The 19377-nt window shown below is 33.6% G+C and overlaps 1 protein-coding gene across 2 annotated transcripts in view; it reads right to left on the bottom strand.

Annotated features, from left to right (window-relative positions):
- Window positions 1–500: 500 nt before the first annotated feature.
- The window catches only part of STYX (serine/threonine/tyrosine interacting protein), a 38038-nt gene continuing 19161 nt past the window's right edge, over window positions 501–19377 (bottom strand). Inside the window, exons 4-11 of one of the 2 annotated variants that reach the window (XM_040477151.1) lie at window positions 19138–19235; window positions 15661–15721; window positions 15215–15251; window positions 14744–14783; window positions 14602–14652; window positions 12350–12422; window positions 6333–6426; window positions 501–4189 (exon numbers count right to left, since the gene is read on the bottom strand). In XM_040477151.1, the coding sequence (XP_040333085.1) occupies window positions 4116–4189; window positions 6333–6426; window positions 12350–12422; window positions 14602–14652; window positions 14744–14783; window positions 15215–15251; window positions 15661–15721; window positions 19138–19235 (528 nt within the window). In that variant the 3' untranslated portion in view covers window positions 501–4115. The remainder of the gene's footprint in view (window positions 4190–6332; window positions 6427–12349; window positions 12423–14601; window positions 14653–14743; window positions 14784–15214; window positions 15252–15660; window positions 15722–19137; window positions 19236–19377) is intronic. The other variant, XM_040477152.1, reaches the window with a different exon arrangement.

Raw genomic sequence — 19377 nt, 5'->3', positions numbered from 1 at the left:
GCACATTTTTTATGCTAACATTTTGGAAATCAGGATGTGTTTTCTGATCAATGGCTTGCCACAGTTTATTCAACAATATTTTGCCTTTTAGTGGTATCTAAAAGAATAGTGTAGTGATAGCATCTTAGATTTGACGAAGAGTAAGTAGTATGTAGGCTGATGGGGAATATGGTACTGTGAACACAAGTAGTGTTGTTTTTAACAGGCTAGAAGCTGCTCTGTGGATGATTTATACTCTTTCCTTCAGACATGAATTTACTTCCAACTCCAAGTTTGTTCAACTAATACTTAAGAAATATTCTTGAGCTAAAATTCAGGCCTTGCCTGGATTTGTGTGTGTGTGACCATACAATATTTTTCGAAGATACTCTTAAATGCTTAACATCCAATGTTTGTTCATCCTTATTAATCTGAGGTAGTAAAAGCAGGTTACTTTTACCTAGAAGACAACAATCTAAAGAAGTTCTGAGGCATAAGCAGTATAAATGAACGTTTCAATCTTTTTGAGGTATAATGGCACAACAGTTTTAATACAACCACCAATCTTCACAAAATAATTTTAATACTTTGTGCCTGGGCTAGCAGCATCTTGCACTGTGACATTCCTATACATACATAAGCATTTTATCCAAGTACAAATGTTAAAAGCAGAGTAACTTAAGCAATTCCCTATACAAAGGTAAATAGACACTGTAGGTTATTTTTCTTCTTGAATCATTTTTGCTGCATAGTAAATTGCAATTACATGTCAGTATAATGTTACTGATCTATAGAATACACTTTGAACTGTGAGGTATGGCAACTCCCTATGAGAGAGCTAACATGTAAACCTGAATATTTTGATTTTTTTTTTTTTTAGCTGCCATGGATGGGTAAGACAAAAAAATCCAGCATTCAAAGATCCTAGAAACTTATCTTTCTAAAAATAAAATAAAATCTTTTAGTAATCTTAGTTATTTCCTATCATTTCCATATTGGAGCATGTTTGGATGGACAAAGATAAAGTAAATACTGAAGTGAAGCTAAGTTTGTTATGGAATTATGGATTAAACCAGTTATAAAAAAAAAAAAATCCGCCAGGTAACTGCTCATTTACTTTACATCAAGTTGAGATCCTGATATATATGTGTGTGTGTGTGTATGTATATATATATATATGCATCCCAACTTTATAATTCAAGATTGCAGTTAAATACTTCTAATTCACTTGAATTACCATGGTAATTAGACAATTAGAAACCTTATATTTTCTTAAAAAGGACATGCTTAACATTTTCTGACATTACTTCTAAACTCATATGAAGCACAAAATCCCCCTCCCCCCAAAACAAATATTCTGCTGTAAAAGTTAAGTGGTTGAGAGTTGGTATCAGAAGCCAGAAGCTATCATGGTTTAACATTTCCACCATAGAGTAGATACAAATAAAGGTAACTGCTCTTTAAACACATAATAGATAAGAAATTAACATGAACTAATTAAAATTAGAAGGTAAGAATACTGCCATTCCAGTTTGAATATTTTCAATACTTGTTTCATACTTTTAACGTGGACAGTAAAGCAGTTTTCCTGCAATTTCAGTTTAAATCCTTGCCCAGATAACATATTTAATGTCTAAAATTAGGTGCTACATCACTCATACATTATTCAAATAGTCTAGAAAAAAAGTCATGATTGGTTAAATGTATTATAGGTAACTATCACAAAACATCTGTAGAAATAAAACAATTAACAGAAATGGAACCAAACAGAAGAAAGACTAGAAGAGCTACCAGAACTAGTTGAATTTAGGTCAAACAAACTTGGCGTGTTCTTACATGAAAGAAAAATAAACTTCATGTTTTGTCCCCATTAGTACTGTACTCAAGAAGATGATAGTCCCTTTTCCTAGTGTTCAAGAGACAGTCTTTAATATACAGTGCTGGGCAGGCACTTCAGTGACAACATAAAAATTACAGTGGTTAGAAAAAGTGGAAAATTACCAGCTTTAAATTAATAAATGACCAAATCTGTATTTTTGGCCAGACTAGAGAGGATATGTGTATTTAAGAAATTAATTTTAAAGATCTTAACTCCCTCATTTTAAAACCTAAATGTAGTATTACAAAGATTCTTTTAAGCAGAGTTTCTGCTGAATGAAGAAGCATCACAGATTATTAGGTTGCAAGAGAGGTTTTTGCTGACCTATATAGTGATCTATATACAGGAAAGCTGTGTTATCTGGCATTTTGCCAAGTGGAATTTCTGAACACAATGCAAATCTTGACTCTACTGGACTACCACACCATGACCTAATCACACAACAGAATACAAGACCACAGTGGGATTAATCATAGGCTCTTCTCAGGGTGGTAAAATAGGGGAAGAGAAAGGAATCAGAAGAATACCACCTCGGTCAATAGGAATTAACTCTTAGTTAATAAAACAATTTTAATTCATTTCCACTCTCCTGCTATGCTGGATAAAAAAAAGCTTTTTTACTGTATTATATTACATTGTAGGGAGGAAAGCAAAACAAGTAACTTGGTGTAATGGGTTACCTTGCATAGTACCTGATGGTACCAAGGGAATGTATGGAAATCATTCCCATCAGTAAAGCACCTCAAGAGAGGACTGAAAAATGAGATATAAAGGAGTTTTGTTTGTGCTACCCTAAATCAACTATAAAAAGTTAAAAACACTCCTCTCCTCCCTCATGGAATACTTAAAATAGCAAAAATGTTTTTCTTAGAACAATCTTTATATGTATAAATAAAAATATGGAGAATTAAGGATCCATAAAGTGACTTTGTTAATGCAAATTATGGGGGAAATTTGGATTAACTCAATGTAAAGAATTAAAACACTAATTTTAAATACAATGAGGTTTCCCACAAACCACTTTCCCCAATAAATGCATCTTCAAGAAAAGCTGCTATCTGAGCCATAACAACTTCACAGACTCATTAAGACAACATAAAATGAAGGAGTAAATATTTCACGTTAATAACTTACTGAGGTTTCTTTAAGCCGCAGACTGTTTTAACTAATTTGTGGTTAAAAAGAAAAAGAAATTACAAAAGAACGTTAAAAACTTTTCACCGTTATACATACTAATTTAGAGGTCGTGAAGATTTATTTTTTTATTTTTAATTTTTTAATAATGCAAGGCACTTTTCTCTTTTGGGCTTCATTTAGAAAAAAAATAGTGCTACATTGGTTATTATATTCTATTTTGAACTATTTTGGACAGAGAAAAAATGGGGTAGGCAACTCTAAAAAGAACAAACACAACATTTGGCTGTTAAGGAAAAAAGGAAAGTCACTCAAAAGTCTAAAACTCCTTGTTTTTTAGCATCTGGTATCACCAAGCAAAACATCTTCCTCTGTTCATTATACTTTTTTTCTTTAGAATAAACAAATTACGAAGATAATAGAAATAGAAGCAATACTTGGATCATGTTAAAGTAAGAAAAGCTGGCTAATGTCATGATTCGAAGATTATTAATAAGGGATAAAGAAGTTTAAAAAAATAAAAGGGTAATGAAGCTACTGAATTATACTAAAACAGGTATGTGGCAGATTTCTGCATTTGCTAATGTTTCCATAAGAGGTTCCATCATAAAAGTGAACTGTAAAATTATTTTTAAAATGTAATATATAGAACACAAAATGAATTTTTAGCAAACTTTAGGAAATTCTCGTTATAAATTACCCAGATTTTATAAACAAATCCCCCCTAACTTGCATTTTGTTTAAAGTAATAACTTTATATCATACAAATAAATTTCAAGTATGAAAAGTGCATTATTGCAATAATACCTCTTTGCAAGTCCAAAATTCTTGGTTTATAATAAAACTGTAAAGTGTAAAAAAAAAAAAAAAAGAAAGAAAGAAAAGAAAGGAAAAAGAAAAGAAAAAAGGAGTAAAACCATCAGTGCCATCTATTGCAGAAGTCCAACATCTTCTTAAAATGTTGCTCAACAAGTTGCAGAGAAACACATCTGGAAGCAACATATAATTGAAAAAAAAAAAAAAAAAAAACTACTTGTATTTTTACCATTTTACATTATTATTGTCTCTAGTATTTTCTCCTTCCCAAATAGAAATTCACATCCTCTGTAATCTTGCTCTCGAGTCAGCCATTTTGTGCAGTTGCCACTTGCATGTTTCCAAAATCATCTTCTTCTTCATGTGTTCTCTTCAAACTGCCTAAAAATTATTGCATGAATATAACATATAATGGGAACTTAAATAAGTCCAATTGCTACAATGTTAGATCCAGTAAAAATTTCATTTTCATAAATGTAGGGATATTCACTAGAATTCCATAACTGAATTTTTAGTGAATGTTAGTAAATTCTTCTGTTACCCAAACAATTTTATATCTTCATGACAGGATATATTTCCCCTCTTGAGAATTAACTATGTCTTAGATATTACAAATAACAATCATTAATACTTATTTATTTACTTATTTATTTTGGGGGCAGGGGTGGCGGACAGAAGATCTGCACTGAGAGCAGAGAGCCCGATGTGGGGCTCGAACTCACAATCTCTTGTGTGAGATCATGACCTGAGTGGAAGGCAAATGCTTAACTGACTGAGGCACCTAGGTGCCCCACAATCATTAATTTTTAAAATATCTTGAAAACAGAATTTTTAAAGAGATAATGGTACCTAAATGTTTGGTTGCCAAGTTTGTTTTTTAGGCACCATAAACCTGTGACTTCGAACATAAAATTTAAGAGATTAATTTTGTATTTTTGCAATCTTATTTTTGAGATATGATTATCTTTTTGCTTTCATAGACACTGCTGAAAATATTTTTCCAGTGAAGCTGTGGTTTGATTAGCAAGAAGTCTAAACCTAAGAGAAAGGATGGGATGTCACAGAGCAGATTTTATTTTACCTACTCTTTACATCAAAGTCTGCTAGTACAGAAATTTTCCACATAGAATCAAAGTTACCCCTATATGGCCAATAGTTATAGTCAAGAAATTTGAGTCTCCATGGAGGAAAACTTAGGGGAACAATTAAAATGGTAAAGGGTCTACTGTGTTATCTGCCTAATAATGGCACAAGCTTAAAGTTATGCCCAAAAGGTTGGGCTAAATCATGGTAATAATGTTGTATCAGAGGTTGGATTCTAACATGAAACTAATGTCTCACTATAAGATCAATAAAATAATGATAGAATATCAAGGCAATGGGATAAAGAAAATATGCTAGCCATAAAGCTAAATACAGCTGGTCTAGCTGAGTTTCAGATGAAGTGCTGAACTTGGATCTAAAAGAGGTAAGAAACATCAACAACTAATGCAAGCAGCAAGTGAGAAGGTACAAATAAAGCTCTAGAGTATAGGAATTCCAAATAACTAGGGATTGGAGGAAGATTAAGTTAATCATCCTTTCTCTTGAGTAACGTGTGAACTAAGTTTTTAAAGGTAGAGAGACAATGTGATGCACTCTAGGTGGAGAAAAGAAGACACAAATGAAACCATGAGTTCAGTTTTCTGGAATGCATATATAAAGAGGAACTCTGAGAGACACCAAGGTCAGAAGTGCCTTTACTTACTATGACACTCTATGTTTTCTTCTGTAGGAATGAAACCAATGAAGGCTTTTGTACAGGAAAAATACATTAGAACTATCTTTTATGGACTATCTTCTATGAAAATAAATCTGGCAAGAATGTACAGAATAAACCAAGTTAGAGTTTGGATAGGAGGCCAATATGAACCTGAAATAGACTGAGACTGAGTAAAAAGGAAAGGATACAAACAAGGGTAACAAAGGTCTTGGAGAAGAAAGATAAAAGATTTTGACAGCAAGCTTGGATCATTAACTTTGAAAATAATGGAGAGAATACTCTGAAAAAGGGAAGAAAGGGAGAAGGGACTGAAATATTGATGACAAGAGAAAAACTGGGGTGGCTCACATTAGTCACCCTATTTAACTTGAAACATGCTTTCACTTATTTAACCATCTTTTATTTTTAGTAAGATCGTGGAGTGTACTTAAAGCCCCTTCTCCAGATCCCTCTTATTTTAATCTTTACAGCAGTTACACCACTTAAAGACTTAAACTAAAACGAAGCAGAAATGTGATCTTCTAACTAGCCTATTCTATTAACCAAGTACAGTGGTGTTTACACAGTAGAAGCTCAATATAATACACATGTATTCAGTGTAAAATTAAAATTTACAATTATCTTGTTTTAATTCAATAGTCTACCCCAAGTTTTCTAAACAATTTAAATTGTTCAGTATAACCAAAGAGCAAAAGATGCTTTCTACCTTTCATACCATCATCTCTCTCCCCAACCTTCTCCAAAATGAAAAAACATCCTTACCTGTGGGTCCAGAATGAACGGATAATGACCTTTCTATCTGGAGTGGTGACATCATCTGTATGGTTAATTTTGCTAGGTAGATGGCTTCATATTCCTAAAAAAGATTTAATTAACTTGAATATACATTTAATTTCTTGGGTACCCAAAACAGTGGTTACCATGTTCATTACTGGTATTCTTATTGATACTGAAAAATCTGGTGCCATAATTGTTGTAAGAGAAATACAGGTTTAAAATTCTGACCTCATAATTTTGCATTTACTGATGAAACTATAAATCAAGTCAAGCTAATTGCTTGCACTAGGGTATCATACGTTGAACTGCTGGTGTATGTTCTCTGCCACTGGGGCATTAGATATATGATCTCTGACTTGCTCTGTTAAAACACAAGCCTTTGCGGTGTTAATTACATGATGTCTAAGCTCCTCTGTTAAAACACACACACACACACACACACACACACACACACACACACACACACCACAAACCCAAACAAGCAATCTCATAAAATGACTAAGAATAAAATGAAATAAAGTTCAATAAAGATAAAATGTTTTTGTAGAATATTTTATTATTTTTTTAATGTAACTTATTACTCCTTTCTCCCCATTTCACCTTAATACTGTATTTTGGAGAAGTTATTTGTTTAATATTTATTTTAGAGAGAGTGTGTGCACATGCAGGAGGGGAAGAGGCACAGAGAGAGAGAGAGGCAGAGGATCCCAAGTAGGCTCCACACTGATAGCAGAGAGCCCAACATGGGCTCTAACTCATGAACTGCGAGATTATGACTTCAGCTGAAGTCAGATGCTCAACTGACTTAGTCACCCAGGCACCCCTTTAAAAATGAGACTAATATAAGGCATTTAATGGATTCAAATATGTATTTGATTTTCTGATCCCTTAAAATGAATAGTCCTCTACCTCCAAACATGGAAGAATAAAGGCATTTCTATCCCTCTCCTCTGATAATAGAGAACACCTCATTTGATGAAACTAGGAAACAACCATAACCGTAAATATGAGAAGAATGAAAACTAAAGAAATAATTATCAAATAGGTCAGAATAGTGGTTACCTTTATAAAAGGAGAAAGAGTGTCTGTGATTGGGAAGGGGCATCACGGGCTTTTGAGATCCTAGCATAGGTTCAGTTTCTTGACCTAATGGTGGTTACATGAATGTGTATTTACATTTTATGCATTTTCTATATGTGTATTATATTCCACAGTAAATTAAAAAAAAAAAAAATGGAACCAGACAAGCTAGAACACAAGATGCCTGACTGCAAAAATCAGGCAGAATGGGTACACTTCAGAGTTCTCCAAAGAAAGATGGTGTGCCTAAGATAAAACTAATGAGCCTTTAAATAGTATGCTGATCAGGAAATGTGAGTGGGCTGTGGGATGAGGTAGGGCATATCAGGGAAAATGTGAATGCCCACACATGATATTTTTGCAAGAAACAGGCTATATGATAGTAAGGTGAAGTATGAAGCCAAGTATCTGATCTTAGTTAAAAATAAAACCTTAACCAGTAATTCTCCAAGACTGGCTATACCTAAAGATCACCGGAGAGGCTTCAAATACATATATAGGGGCATCTGGGTGCCTCAGTTGGGTAAGCATTCAACTTCAGCTCAGGTCATTATCTCAGGATTCATGAGTTCAAGTCCCGCATCAGGCTCTGTGTTGACACCTCGGAGCCAGGAGCCTGTTTCAGATTCAGTGTCTCCTTCTCTCTCTGCTCCTCCCCTGCTTGTGCTCTGTCTCTCTGTCTGTCTCTCTCTCAAAAATAAAAAAAAAAAAACTTAAATATTAAGTCTCACCCCCAGTGATTCTCACTTAATTGGTTTAGCTTAGCTTCCTCTGGGTGATTCTAACATGCATGAGGTGTTCATCAATCTAAATGAGAAAAACCTGTGACACGGGGTGGGGGGGGCTCTGCTTCCTACTCCATTGAGTAGTCATACCACCAGAGAAAAGTGTTGGTAAGAAAGTCTTCTAAGACAACTGGGAAAATTTAAGCTATCTGTCTTTCCCAACCACTACCCAGGTTCCTCTCCCACAACTTCACTGTTGGGCAAATAGCTGATCTAAGAAGAATACTTCTAATTCAAAGATGACCTATAATCAAAAAGGAACTATTGTAGGTTTTTTAACATAAAGATGTCACAAGGGGAAAAAAAGCAACCTTATAAACCAAAAGTCATATGAAGAACACAGCATGAAAATCACTCCATGGGGGTGCCTAGGTGGCTCAATCAGTTAAGTGTCTGGCTTTGGCTCAGGTCATGATCTCACTGTTTGTGGGTTTGAGTCCCATGTCGGGCTCTGTGCTGAAAGCTCAGGGCCTGGAGATGGCTTCAGATTCTGTGTCTTCCTCTCTCTCTGCCCCTTCCCCACTCACGCTCTGTCTCTCTCAAAAATAAATAAAACATTAAAAAAAAACAAAACAAAAATCACTCCATGAAGCAAATGAACATGATTAATTCTCCATGAACTCAATGAGAATATGACATTTCTGAAATGAATACAAAGAAGAGATAAAAGGACTCAAGGAAGAAATGTAGTAATGAAAGAGATGACATATCAACTCTCAGTCAATGGGTTAATAATAAATATAATAAACTCAACAAAGAGAATAGACCATACTATCCATTTCTGGCATAATATCAATTTCCTCTGTTCTCCTGGAATTGCCCAGACAGCAAATATGCTAGACTTTAGAAAACAAACAAAATCCCCCCTAATAACCCTAATTTCCCCTCCAGCTGTCATTTCTGTTTTCCCCTTCAAAGCATAATTCCTGCAATTATCTATTCTTGCTGTTCACATTCCTCTCTTCCCATTTTTCCCTGAATGCTGAGCAATTAGGCTTATCCTTTGCCTTCTGTTTGTCAAGGACACCAATAACCTCATGTTCCTAACCTAATGTTAATTCTCAGCCCTTATCTTATTTGACCTATTATCAGCCTTTGTAGGATCATTCCCTGCTTCTTCAAACACTTCCTTCACTTGACTTCTCAAACAAGCCACCCTGATTTTTTTCCTATCCCATTGGCCATTCTTTTCGATCTTTTCTGCTAATTCCTCATCTCCCCACCCTCTACATGTTGGAGTGCATCAGGGTTGTTTTGGAACTTCTTCTCTACATTCCCGTAGTGATCTCACCCAGTCTCAGGGCTTTCATTGGCATCTATATAATACTAATTAGATACATGGTTCTTTCCCCTGAAGTCTGGACTTTGATGTGTATAACTGCCTACTGCCTAACAGCCCTCTCAACCTTAATGTAACCAAAACCGAACTTGATTTTATTCCCCTTAAATCTTCTCATGCAGTTTCTTTCATATCTTCCATAAAGGCTTAGATTCATCTTAATCTTCTCTCTTCACATCCAATCCATCAGCAAATCCTGTCAGCTATACTGTCAAATCCACAATGTGATCTCTTCTCACCTCTTCCCTTGCTACCACTTTTGTCCAAACTAATATTTCTTTTGAATGTAGGGATTTAGGAGGTAAGGGCAGAAGCAAGTATTCCTAATACCCATTAGAATGCTATTACAATAATGCAGTCAAAGGAAAATTAAGGGAACAAGCCATGCAGATGTTTGGGGGAAAGCATTCTAGGTGGGGGGAATAAGGGCAAGTGCCTTGAGATGAGATCATGCATAGTATTTTCAAGGAATTGTGAGAAGGTCAATGTGACTGGAACATACATAGTAAGCAAATGAGATAGTAGGAGATTAGAACTGAAAGGTAAAGGACTGCAAGTGTAAGGCTATAAAAGTCATTGTAAATAAGGCCTGTGGCTTTTATTTTAAGTGGAGGGATAACCTGTAATAAGATTCTGGCTATTCTGCTGAGTAAACTGTGTTGAATATAGGATACTGTAAATTTCATAAGAAATACATATATTCTACAAAAAGAAAGATTAAAAAAAATTTTTTTTAAATGTTTATTTTTGAGAGACAGAGACTGAGTGCGAGCAGAGGAGGGGCAGAGAGAGAGGGAAACACAGAATCCAAAGCAGGCTCCAGGCTCGAAGCTGTCAGCACAGAGGCCGATGCAGGGCTCAAACTCACAAACAGTGAGATCATGACATGAGCTGAAGTCGGATGCTTAACCGACTGAACCACCCAGGTGCCCCCAAAAAGAAAACTTTAAAACACTAGAGGACATAAAAATTGATTTGAATAAATGGAATATATTCTTAGAGACAAAGACTAAAAATGTAAGGTATCAATTCTTTCTGAACTGTAAACATAGTTATAAAATAAAAAATATAGAGCTCTTTTCAGTAAAGTTCACACACACAATGTTAAAACCTTGCCAGGAAAATTCTAGAAAGAACATTAATGAGGGAATCTTGAGCTATACCATAACTGACTTATATAATATCATAGTATTTAAAATTGTTTGATACAATTGCAGCAGTAAGCAGAGCAATGGAATAGAACGCAAAGTCCAGAAATAGGCCCAAATATAGGTAAGAGTTCAGTATATAATAAAAATAGCATTTCAACTCAGTTGGCTAAAAATAGGTTCCTTAATATATAAAGAGCTCTTATAAACCAATGAAAAAAATATCAATAATCTGATAGAAAGATGGGCAAACCACTGGAGTTGCCACTTTTACCACCATGATGACAATGATCAGAAAAATCTGATAAAATATTTTTGGCTATTGGTACTGAATGTGATATTGGGAAAAAGGTACTTCTAGTTTCCTGGTGACTTACATTATTTAAGCCTTTTAAAAGACTACGTGATAACATCAAATTTCAAATGCCTCTGACCCAACAATTCCTCTCTCTATATATGTATATATCTTACAGGCATATTCACACATGTAAACAAAGATGTACCTACCAGGATACTTTTCCCAATATTGTTCATAATCATGAAAGACTAGAAACAATCTAAAGGTTTATGTATAAGGAATTAATAATATAAAGTTATGATGCATATATACATATATGTATATATACATATAAAAATGCTGGTACAGTTGTATATATATTATTGAATTTTAACCATAAGTATATATAACACCATAAGTATATATAAGTATATATTACTTTTTTAAATAAAAACATCAATTTAAAAAGACAACGTTTTTACACAACAGGGTTAAAAGGCAAAGAAACTTATTTACTCCTGCATAACTGGATGGAATGAGTAAGAAGACATCCTTTAATCCATAATTTTCCTTTTTGGAAAAAATTAAGTAAACTAGTTTAATCAGATACCTCACAGGTTTATCTTACTGTCTTTTTAGTTCATCTTCTAGGCACCAACAAAATTTGAAACATGGAAAAAATAAGGCCTATAAAATAGAAAATAAAATATAAAAGCTTCTATACATAGTATATTTAGAATCAAAACTCTTGTCTCTGTGTACAATCAAAATAGAGGGAAAAAAATGAAATTTCTAACAATTATTTTATCTTACATTTAACAATGTGCCTTTAACCCTTTTTTCACAGTAATAGCAGCTTTTAAGAAAATACTTTTGAGTGGTGCCTGGGTGGCTCAGTTGGTTAAGCATCTGACTTTGGCTCAGGTCATGGTCTCATGGTTTGTGAGTTTGAGCCCAGTATTGGGCTCTGCACTGACACTGTGGACTCTGCTTGGGATTTTCTCTTTCCCTCGCTTTCTCTTAAAATAAATAAATTAAAAAAAAAAAAAAAGAAAAGAAAAGAAAAAGAAAAAACTTTTAACTGGAAATGTAAACTTGAATAAAAAATCAAATTAGGGGGTGCCTGGTTGGGTCAGTTAGAGGAGCATGCAACTCTTGATCTCGGGGTCCTGAATTCAAGCCCCATGTTAGGTGTAGAGATTATATTTAAAATAAATTTAAAAAGTTAAAAAATAATAATAAAATTAAATAAATAATTAGATTATGGCAATTTTTAGGTATTTAAAGTAAATTCTACATTTAATCTATATGGACGTAAGAAAATGAATTATCCTATTTTCTGATACCTTAAAGAGGAAGAAGAGAAAAGTTACCTGAAGTTGATGGACAAATCCAGCATTAGGATTAATACAAAATCTTCTTTCTTGAACATAAGCAAATGCATCTCTGAAAACAAAAAAAGAAAACTAAGGTGATGTTATTATTTCATGAATAATCTCACTTTTTTCATAATTTACCTAAAATAAGAACTTATCCCAAAAATTTACCTAAAATAGGAAATCATATACAGCTTTTACTACAGAGAGGTGGAGATGTAGAGGAAAAATCGACAGCATGGTCAAATGAAATATCACAATCCCGCTTATTTACCAGCTTGTGTTCTAAGGGAAGCTGCTCAACTTTCTAAACTTTATTTTTCTCATCTGTAAATTAGGGATTATAATAATTCCTATCTTGATAGGCTACTGTGAAGATGGAAGATATAAGTGTAAAGCACCTTTGTAGAGCATCTATCACACAGTACATGCTCAAAATATTACCATTGTTTAAACAAGGAGAACTATATCTACTCCCTTGTGTTGTTGTAAGGCTTAAATGAGATAAAAGAGCCTAGAATAGTACCTGCCACAGACCCAATGTATGGAAGCTATTTTCACCATTATTATTATTACTGACAAGACACCAAATAATAAAGAGAATATATAAAACATAACGTCTAGCCAGCATTAATCTTTTTCAATTAAATAAATGAAGGATTTGTATTCAAATAATATTAAGAATTGACACTTTAGAGAGACAGAGTGAGAGTGTGCGAGCAGGTGGGAGGAGAGGCAGAGGAAGAGGAAAAAAGAGAATCTTAAGTAGGCTCCATGCCCAGTGCAGAGCCCAATGTGGGCTTCGAACTCACAACCCTGAGATCATGACTGAGCCAAAATCAAGAGTGGAACACTCGACCAACTGAGCCACCCAGGTATCCCTAGGAACTGACACTTTTAAGAAATTTAAACACAAAGGATACCAAACAAATTAAACAAGCATTTGAATGTCTAGTATGTATTAGTCATGTGGATCCAAGGCTGAATACAGCTCAAATGAAGAGACTAACAGAGAACATGATACAATGATGGATAAGTTGATACAGGCATATCACACAAAGTTTCACTGGCCATGTTAAAAATTATTAAGGATCAGAAACCTTTGAGAGCTTTTTGGGGGTACGGTGATTATATGACCAGATTTATCTTTTGAAAAGTTCACTCCTACTGTAGTGCAGAAAAAAACGGACTGGAGAAACAAAAGGATACATAAAACCACTAAGAAGGCTACCATTGGAAGACTCCAGGAAAGACATGATTGGAGCTTGGATTGAAGATTAAATGATGATGAAGAGAAAGATAAAGTGACAGATTCAAGGTATATTTTAGGACATAAAACAGGTTGGTAAAGGGTCAGTTTAGGAGGTGAGGAGTGAATGACAAGGAGGTGTCAATGATTACAAGATTTCTAACATGTACAAGACACACTAAGAACAGGAAACACTGTACATTGACCAGTTTTTTCTTTTGTTCTGGGGCACTCTCTCTCTTTTATCTAGGTAGTATGCTTGGAAAAGTTGATTCTGGATAAGAAAGACTACACTGAATTATGAACAGAAGATGAAACAGTGCCTAGGTAATTTTTCACCCAACTATTGTTAAAGGAAAATGTAATAAATTAGCCTTTTATAATTTTTTTAACGTTTATTTATTTTTGAGAGAGAGAGAGAGAAAGAGAAACAGAGTATGAGTGGGGGAGAGGCAGAGAGAGAGGGACACACAGAATCTGAAGCAGGCTACAGGCTCTGAGCTGTCAGCACAGAGCCCGACGCAGGGCTCGAACTCATGGACTGTGAGATCATGACCTGAGACGAAGTCGGAGGCTTAACCAACTGAGCCACCCAGATGCCCCTAGATTAGCCTTTTAAACAAGGGAAGCAATAAACATCTGTGTGTACGAGTTTGTGTGTGTGTGTGTGTCTAAGTTTTTAAACTCAGACTGAACAATTCTCTAGTAGTAAATAATTACTTTTCCAAGGGTTATTTCCAACTGTAACTATCATGGCTTCTTAAAATAACATTTAGCACTAGTTCCCTAAAACCCCAAAATATTAGCCTAAAGTATATCTACACAAGGTAGACAAGCTACAAAGGTTAAACGACTAAGCATGGAATATAAGAACCTGCCTAATCAAACATGACTAGATGACAAAATGAAGAGAATATCAACTTCAAACTCCCAAACTGTTTCCATTAAGCTTCATTTTAATGAGAATTTAAATTGGCTAGGTTTCAGAGTGCTTTCTTACCTGTACTTCATTCCAAATGTTTCCATAATGTATGCAATAACAAAGGCAGCACTGAAGAGGGGGAAAAAATTTTAGAAAAAAATAGAAAACACAACTCATTAATTAAATGCTAGGAAAAAAAAGATAATCTCTAACTTCATACCTCCTGGAGATCCCTGCATTTCCATGGACAAGAACTTTTCCTGAAAAACAAGAAATAATTACTCTGACAAAATCTATCTATCTATCTATCTATCTAATTCAGCAACTAAAATATACTGAAACCATGTACTATACCATAGTAAGATAAATCCTTTCTTAAACGTTTTATGTTTTATACATACCATTTAGATACTTATTAACTTTCAAGTTTTACAATTTATATTACCTGTAGACTTTGAAATTAAAGACATTTAAAGCTGACCCAGAATTCAAAAATGGTTGTACAGGGTTACTTAAGAAAGCCTATCCAAATGAAACAAGGAGTTGGGAAAAAACAAATTTGGGAATAGTCAATTACATACAATTCCAACTTCCATACCCTTCATTTAAGACAAATGATAACTAAAAAATTAACTATAACACATAATCTCCTGAAAATAAACACTGGCTACATAAAGAAATTACTATTTACCTCCAGTCTGTAAGCTTCCATCAATAAATTCTTTAGTCTGAAGGCAAAAGACATGTGTTTTAATAAAACATCTGGAGTAATATAAGCATAAAATACACAGAATAAAAAATTATTGAAAAAAAATTCCAGCTAATTTATATGAATACAAATCACCTTAATTCAAGAATTTCCAAAATACTACAAATGTGACTATTACAATTTTTTAAAATTATACAGGAGCTAAAATTTAATTTGAATTTAATAAATTCAAGGTGTGATTTCTCAGATATTTAGCGATCATAAAATAGTTTTAATAATAAATTTTCTTTAAATATAATCCCACAATTTTCAGTCATAACAAAGTAAAAGTAGCATGGGAAAGAATTAGTTTCATTATTATTAAGTTTTAGAACCATAATTAAGAGGTCAAATCACAAATTCTAAATATTAAAATATTTTATACCTACCATGGGAAAATAACGTATTATATTTTCAACTGGATTATCTGCAATATCCAAGACTAAATATCTGAAAATAGAATATTTTGTGATAAGCACACATTCAGATAAAATTCTATGTATAAAAAAATTTACGAAATTTCTTGGCAACCAAGAAAATAATGCAAAACAACTTTCAAAGTGTCATATGCCCAAGAACTGGGTCATAGATTTTATACTGCTTAAATACATACATAGCATTTTTAAATGCTTCAGCCTTAAATAACAAGTTAATATTTCTTTGATATTTTATAGTATAAAAAATCTATCTGGTTAAAACTGTAAAATCCCAAGAAGGAAGAAACTTTCCTCTATATCAGAGTGGACCTAGAATATAAAGACAAAAAGTGTCTGTATTCCTTGTTATTCTTCTATTTCTAACTTCCCCATGGACTAGAAGATTCTTCTCTGAGTGGCCCTGTGACCACTCCTCACAACCCTATATAGCACGATTCGGAGTAAGCCCAAAGTCTCAAAGAGAGGAAGGTAATCAAAATAGAAGTCTGATGGAGCCAGAATGATGGGAGTCAAATATCCATTGCTTGAACTAACCTTCAGTAGAGCAAAAAAAAAAAAAAAAAAAAAAATCAACCAGGAGACCACCTGTCCTACAATTTTACACTTCGGAAAACACTGAAAATAAGATATTACTCATATGCTAGGCTTATTTTATTTTGTGAAAAACTTCCATTTCTAACCTACCCAAGACTACTTGCTTATTAATACATCTATAGTAATTAAGATACAAAATTAATTTTTAAAGTCAATATTGCCTTAAAAATTACAGTTCTTTAGCAATCATTTAGGTGGTTAACAACTTCAGCAAATTCAGGGTTTATCACAGAGAACCCAAAACTCAGTATCCAAGGATAATCCAATGTAAAAACCAAAAGGATTCTGACAATGGCTGTTTCCTCAAGTGATTCTGTAGACTGAACTGTTACATAAAACACAGCTTCATAGAAAAAAAAGTTAATTCAGCATCAATCTAACATGTTTTATTACACACCATTTTGAGTGTCAAAAACTATTAGCAGAACTATCAATCTATAAGCCAATATTCTAAATCTAAGGAGAAAGAATTCTTCCATTAGGATAAAACAGATGCACACAGGACATTTTGGTACTAAAAACAAAAACACAAATTAGAAATGTATAGGATGGCATTTTAAAATATCACACTGTAATTTTCTTTAACACGTACATGTTATGTGTGTATATGTGTGTAAGCATACACACATATGTCTATATGTGTGTAAGTCTATATGTGTGTAAGCATAATACACATATGTATGATAGAGTAAGATTTACAAGGAACATGCCAAAATGTTAACTAAAGTGTTTTCTCTGGGTTGTGGAATTGTGGATGATTTTACATTTTTCTTAGTGTCATTCTGTATTTTCCATAGTATCTATAAAGAAGAAGGATTTCTTTCACAATTAGAACAAAAAAATTCAATCTATTTTATTTTAGAATAGAACATCTCTTTGTTAAAATAAGTTTTTAGGGGCACCTGAGTGGCTCAGTCAGCTAAGCATCTGACTCCGGCTTAGGTCATGATCTTGCTGCTCATGAGTTCAAGCCCGGCTTCGGGCTCTGTGCTGACAGCTTGGAGCCTGGAGCCTGCTTCAGAATCTGTGTCTCCCTCTCTTGCCCCTCCCCAACTCATGCTGTCTCTCTCTCTCTCTCTCTCACACACACATACACACACACACAAATGAACATTAAAATTTTTATAAATTTAAAAAATTTATAAAATTTTAAAAAGTTTTTATTAACTGAAAAATATGTACACATGGTAAAAAATTCTAACAATATAAAAATATTTGTAATAAAAAAGTAGGCCCTTCTACCAGACTCTAAATTTCTCTTCTCAGAAGCAACCACTGTCAAATTTCTGGTGTGTTAGTCTAGAAATTTTCCATGCATATACAAGAACCTATGTCTAATGTATGTATTTTTAAACACATTGAGAGTATATATACACTTGGTTGTACACCTTGCTTTTTTAATAAATCTTAATGATTATTCCGTATCAACACAGAAATATTTCATTCTTTTTCATGGTTATAGGATTCTATTGTACATTCACACACTATATATATATATTTTTTAATTTTTTAATGTTTATTTTTGAGAGAGCGTACACACAAGTGGGGGAGGGGCAGAGAGTGAGAGGGACCTAGAATATGAAGAAGGCTTCAGGCTCTGAGCTGTCAGCACAGAGCTGGATGTGGGGCTCAAACTCACAGAGTGCAAGATCATGACCTGAGCCAAAGCTGGACGCTCAACTGACTGAGCCACCCAGGCACCCCTACACAATATATTTCAGAATGTCCTGTACTGATGGAAAATCAGGTTGCTTTCATTTTTACAATCAATCAATCAATCAGAGAATTACAACAATATGTTTTTATATAGATACACAGTATCTCTAGAATATTTGAGTTAATAGTAGCTGCCTCCCAAGAGAGAAGTTGGAGCTTGGGTTTAGAGGAGAAAAGAGACATACTTTATTTACACACCTTTTTTGCACCCTTTTTTATATCACTGTAATATATAGATTTATTTTTAAAATAAAGTTAAAATAAAACTAAAAACCATTAGATGCTCAACCACACTCATTAGAAGATAAACGAGAAAGGCAAATTAGAACTATGTGAGACATCATTTTTACTCTAGAAAATTGGGAAAAATTACAACTGTTTTACAATTTGTCTTAGAGATACCAAGGAAATAGTCTCTTCTCATTCACTTCATAGTGGGAATGTAAACTGATACAACTCATTGGGGGGCAATTTGCAACATCAATTAAAATTTTAAATGCTCATATTCTTTGATGCAATAATTCCACTTCTACACTTTATCCAACTGATATATTCACACATGAATTAAATGAAATGCATGGGAATACCTGCTATATTAGCAGACTGGAAACAATCTAAATACCCAACAACAGGAGACAGACTGAATAAATTTTAGTATAGCTATTCAATGGATTACTATGAAACTTTAAAAAATCAGTGCAGCTCTCTAAGTAATAATATGAAGCAATCTCTAAAAGTAAATTAAAAAAAAAAAATCTTTAAGCCAGTGTAAAAAATAAAAGTTTATCTGTAGGACTGTTTGTATATACAACATAATCCTGGAAGGATACTCAAAGAGTAACAGTGAATGCTTCTAGAGGGGAACTGGCTATCTAAGGGATAAGGATAGGGAAACTTTTCAGTATACTGTACATGCTTTTGAATCTTTAAAATTCTGCATTATATGATTTAGTTACTTATTTAAGAATTTAAAGAAGTTTATTTTTTAAATGATATACCTATATGAGCATCCTTATAAAACAGATATGTACAGAAGTCTGCTATAATAAAATTAACTTGAAATAAAAATACATGTTTGCTACCCACAACATTTTAATCCATCATAACCATAATTCTTACCTAAATAATTGTTGAAAGTTTGGTTTAACAAAGTTTGCTTCAATATTTTGTCTTATGCATATTATATGGGTTATTCCATATTTCTGTAGAATAGGTAGCTATAAAAAGAGAGGGACAAGGGAGAGAAATAGTTTAAAATACAAAACATTGCCTTGCTGTAACATAGGTGTTTGAAATACATAGGACTGAACATTAAAATTACATAGCCACATCTGAGCTTTAGGCACAGGGTATTAAAGC

This window comes from Herpailurus yagouaroundi, unplaced genomic scaffold (assembly GCF_014898765.1).
Source record: "Herpailurus yagouaroundi ecotype Mexico unplaced genomic scaffold, PumYag 141, whole genome shotgun sequence".
Lineage (NCBI taxonomy): Eukaryota > Metazoa > Chordata > Mammalia > Carnivora > Felidae > Herpailurus > Herpailurus yagouaroundi.
This window is presented reverse-complemented; position numbering and strand designations above follow the sequence as displayed.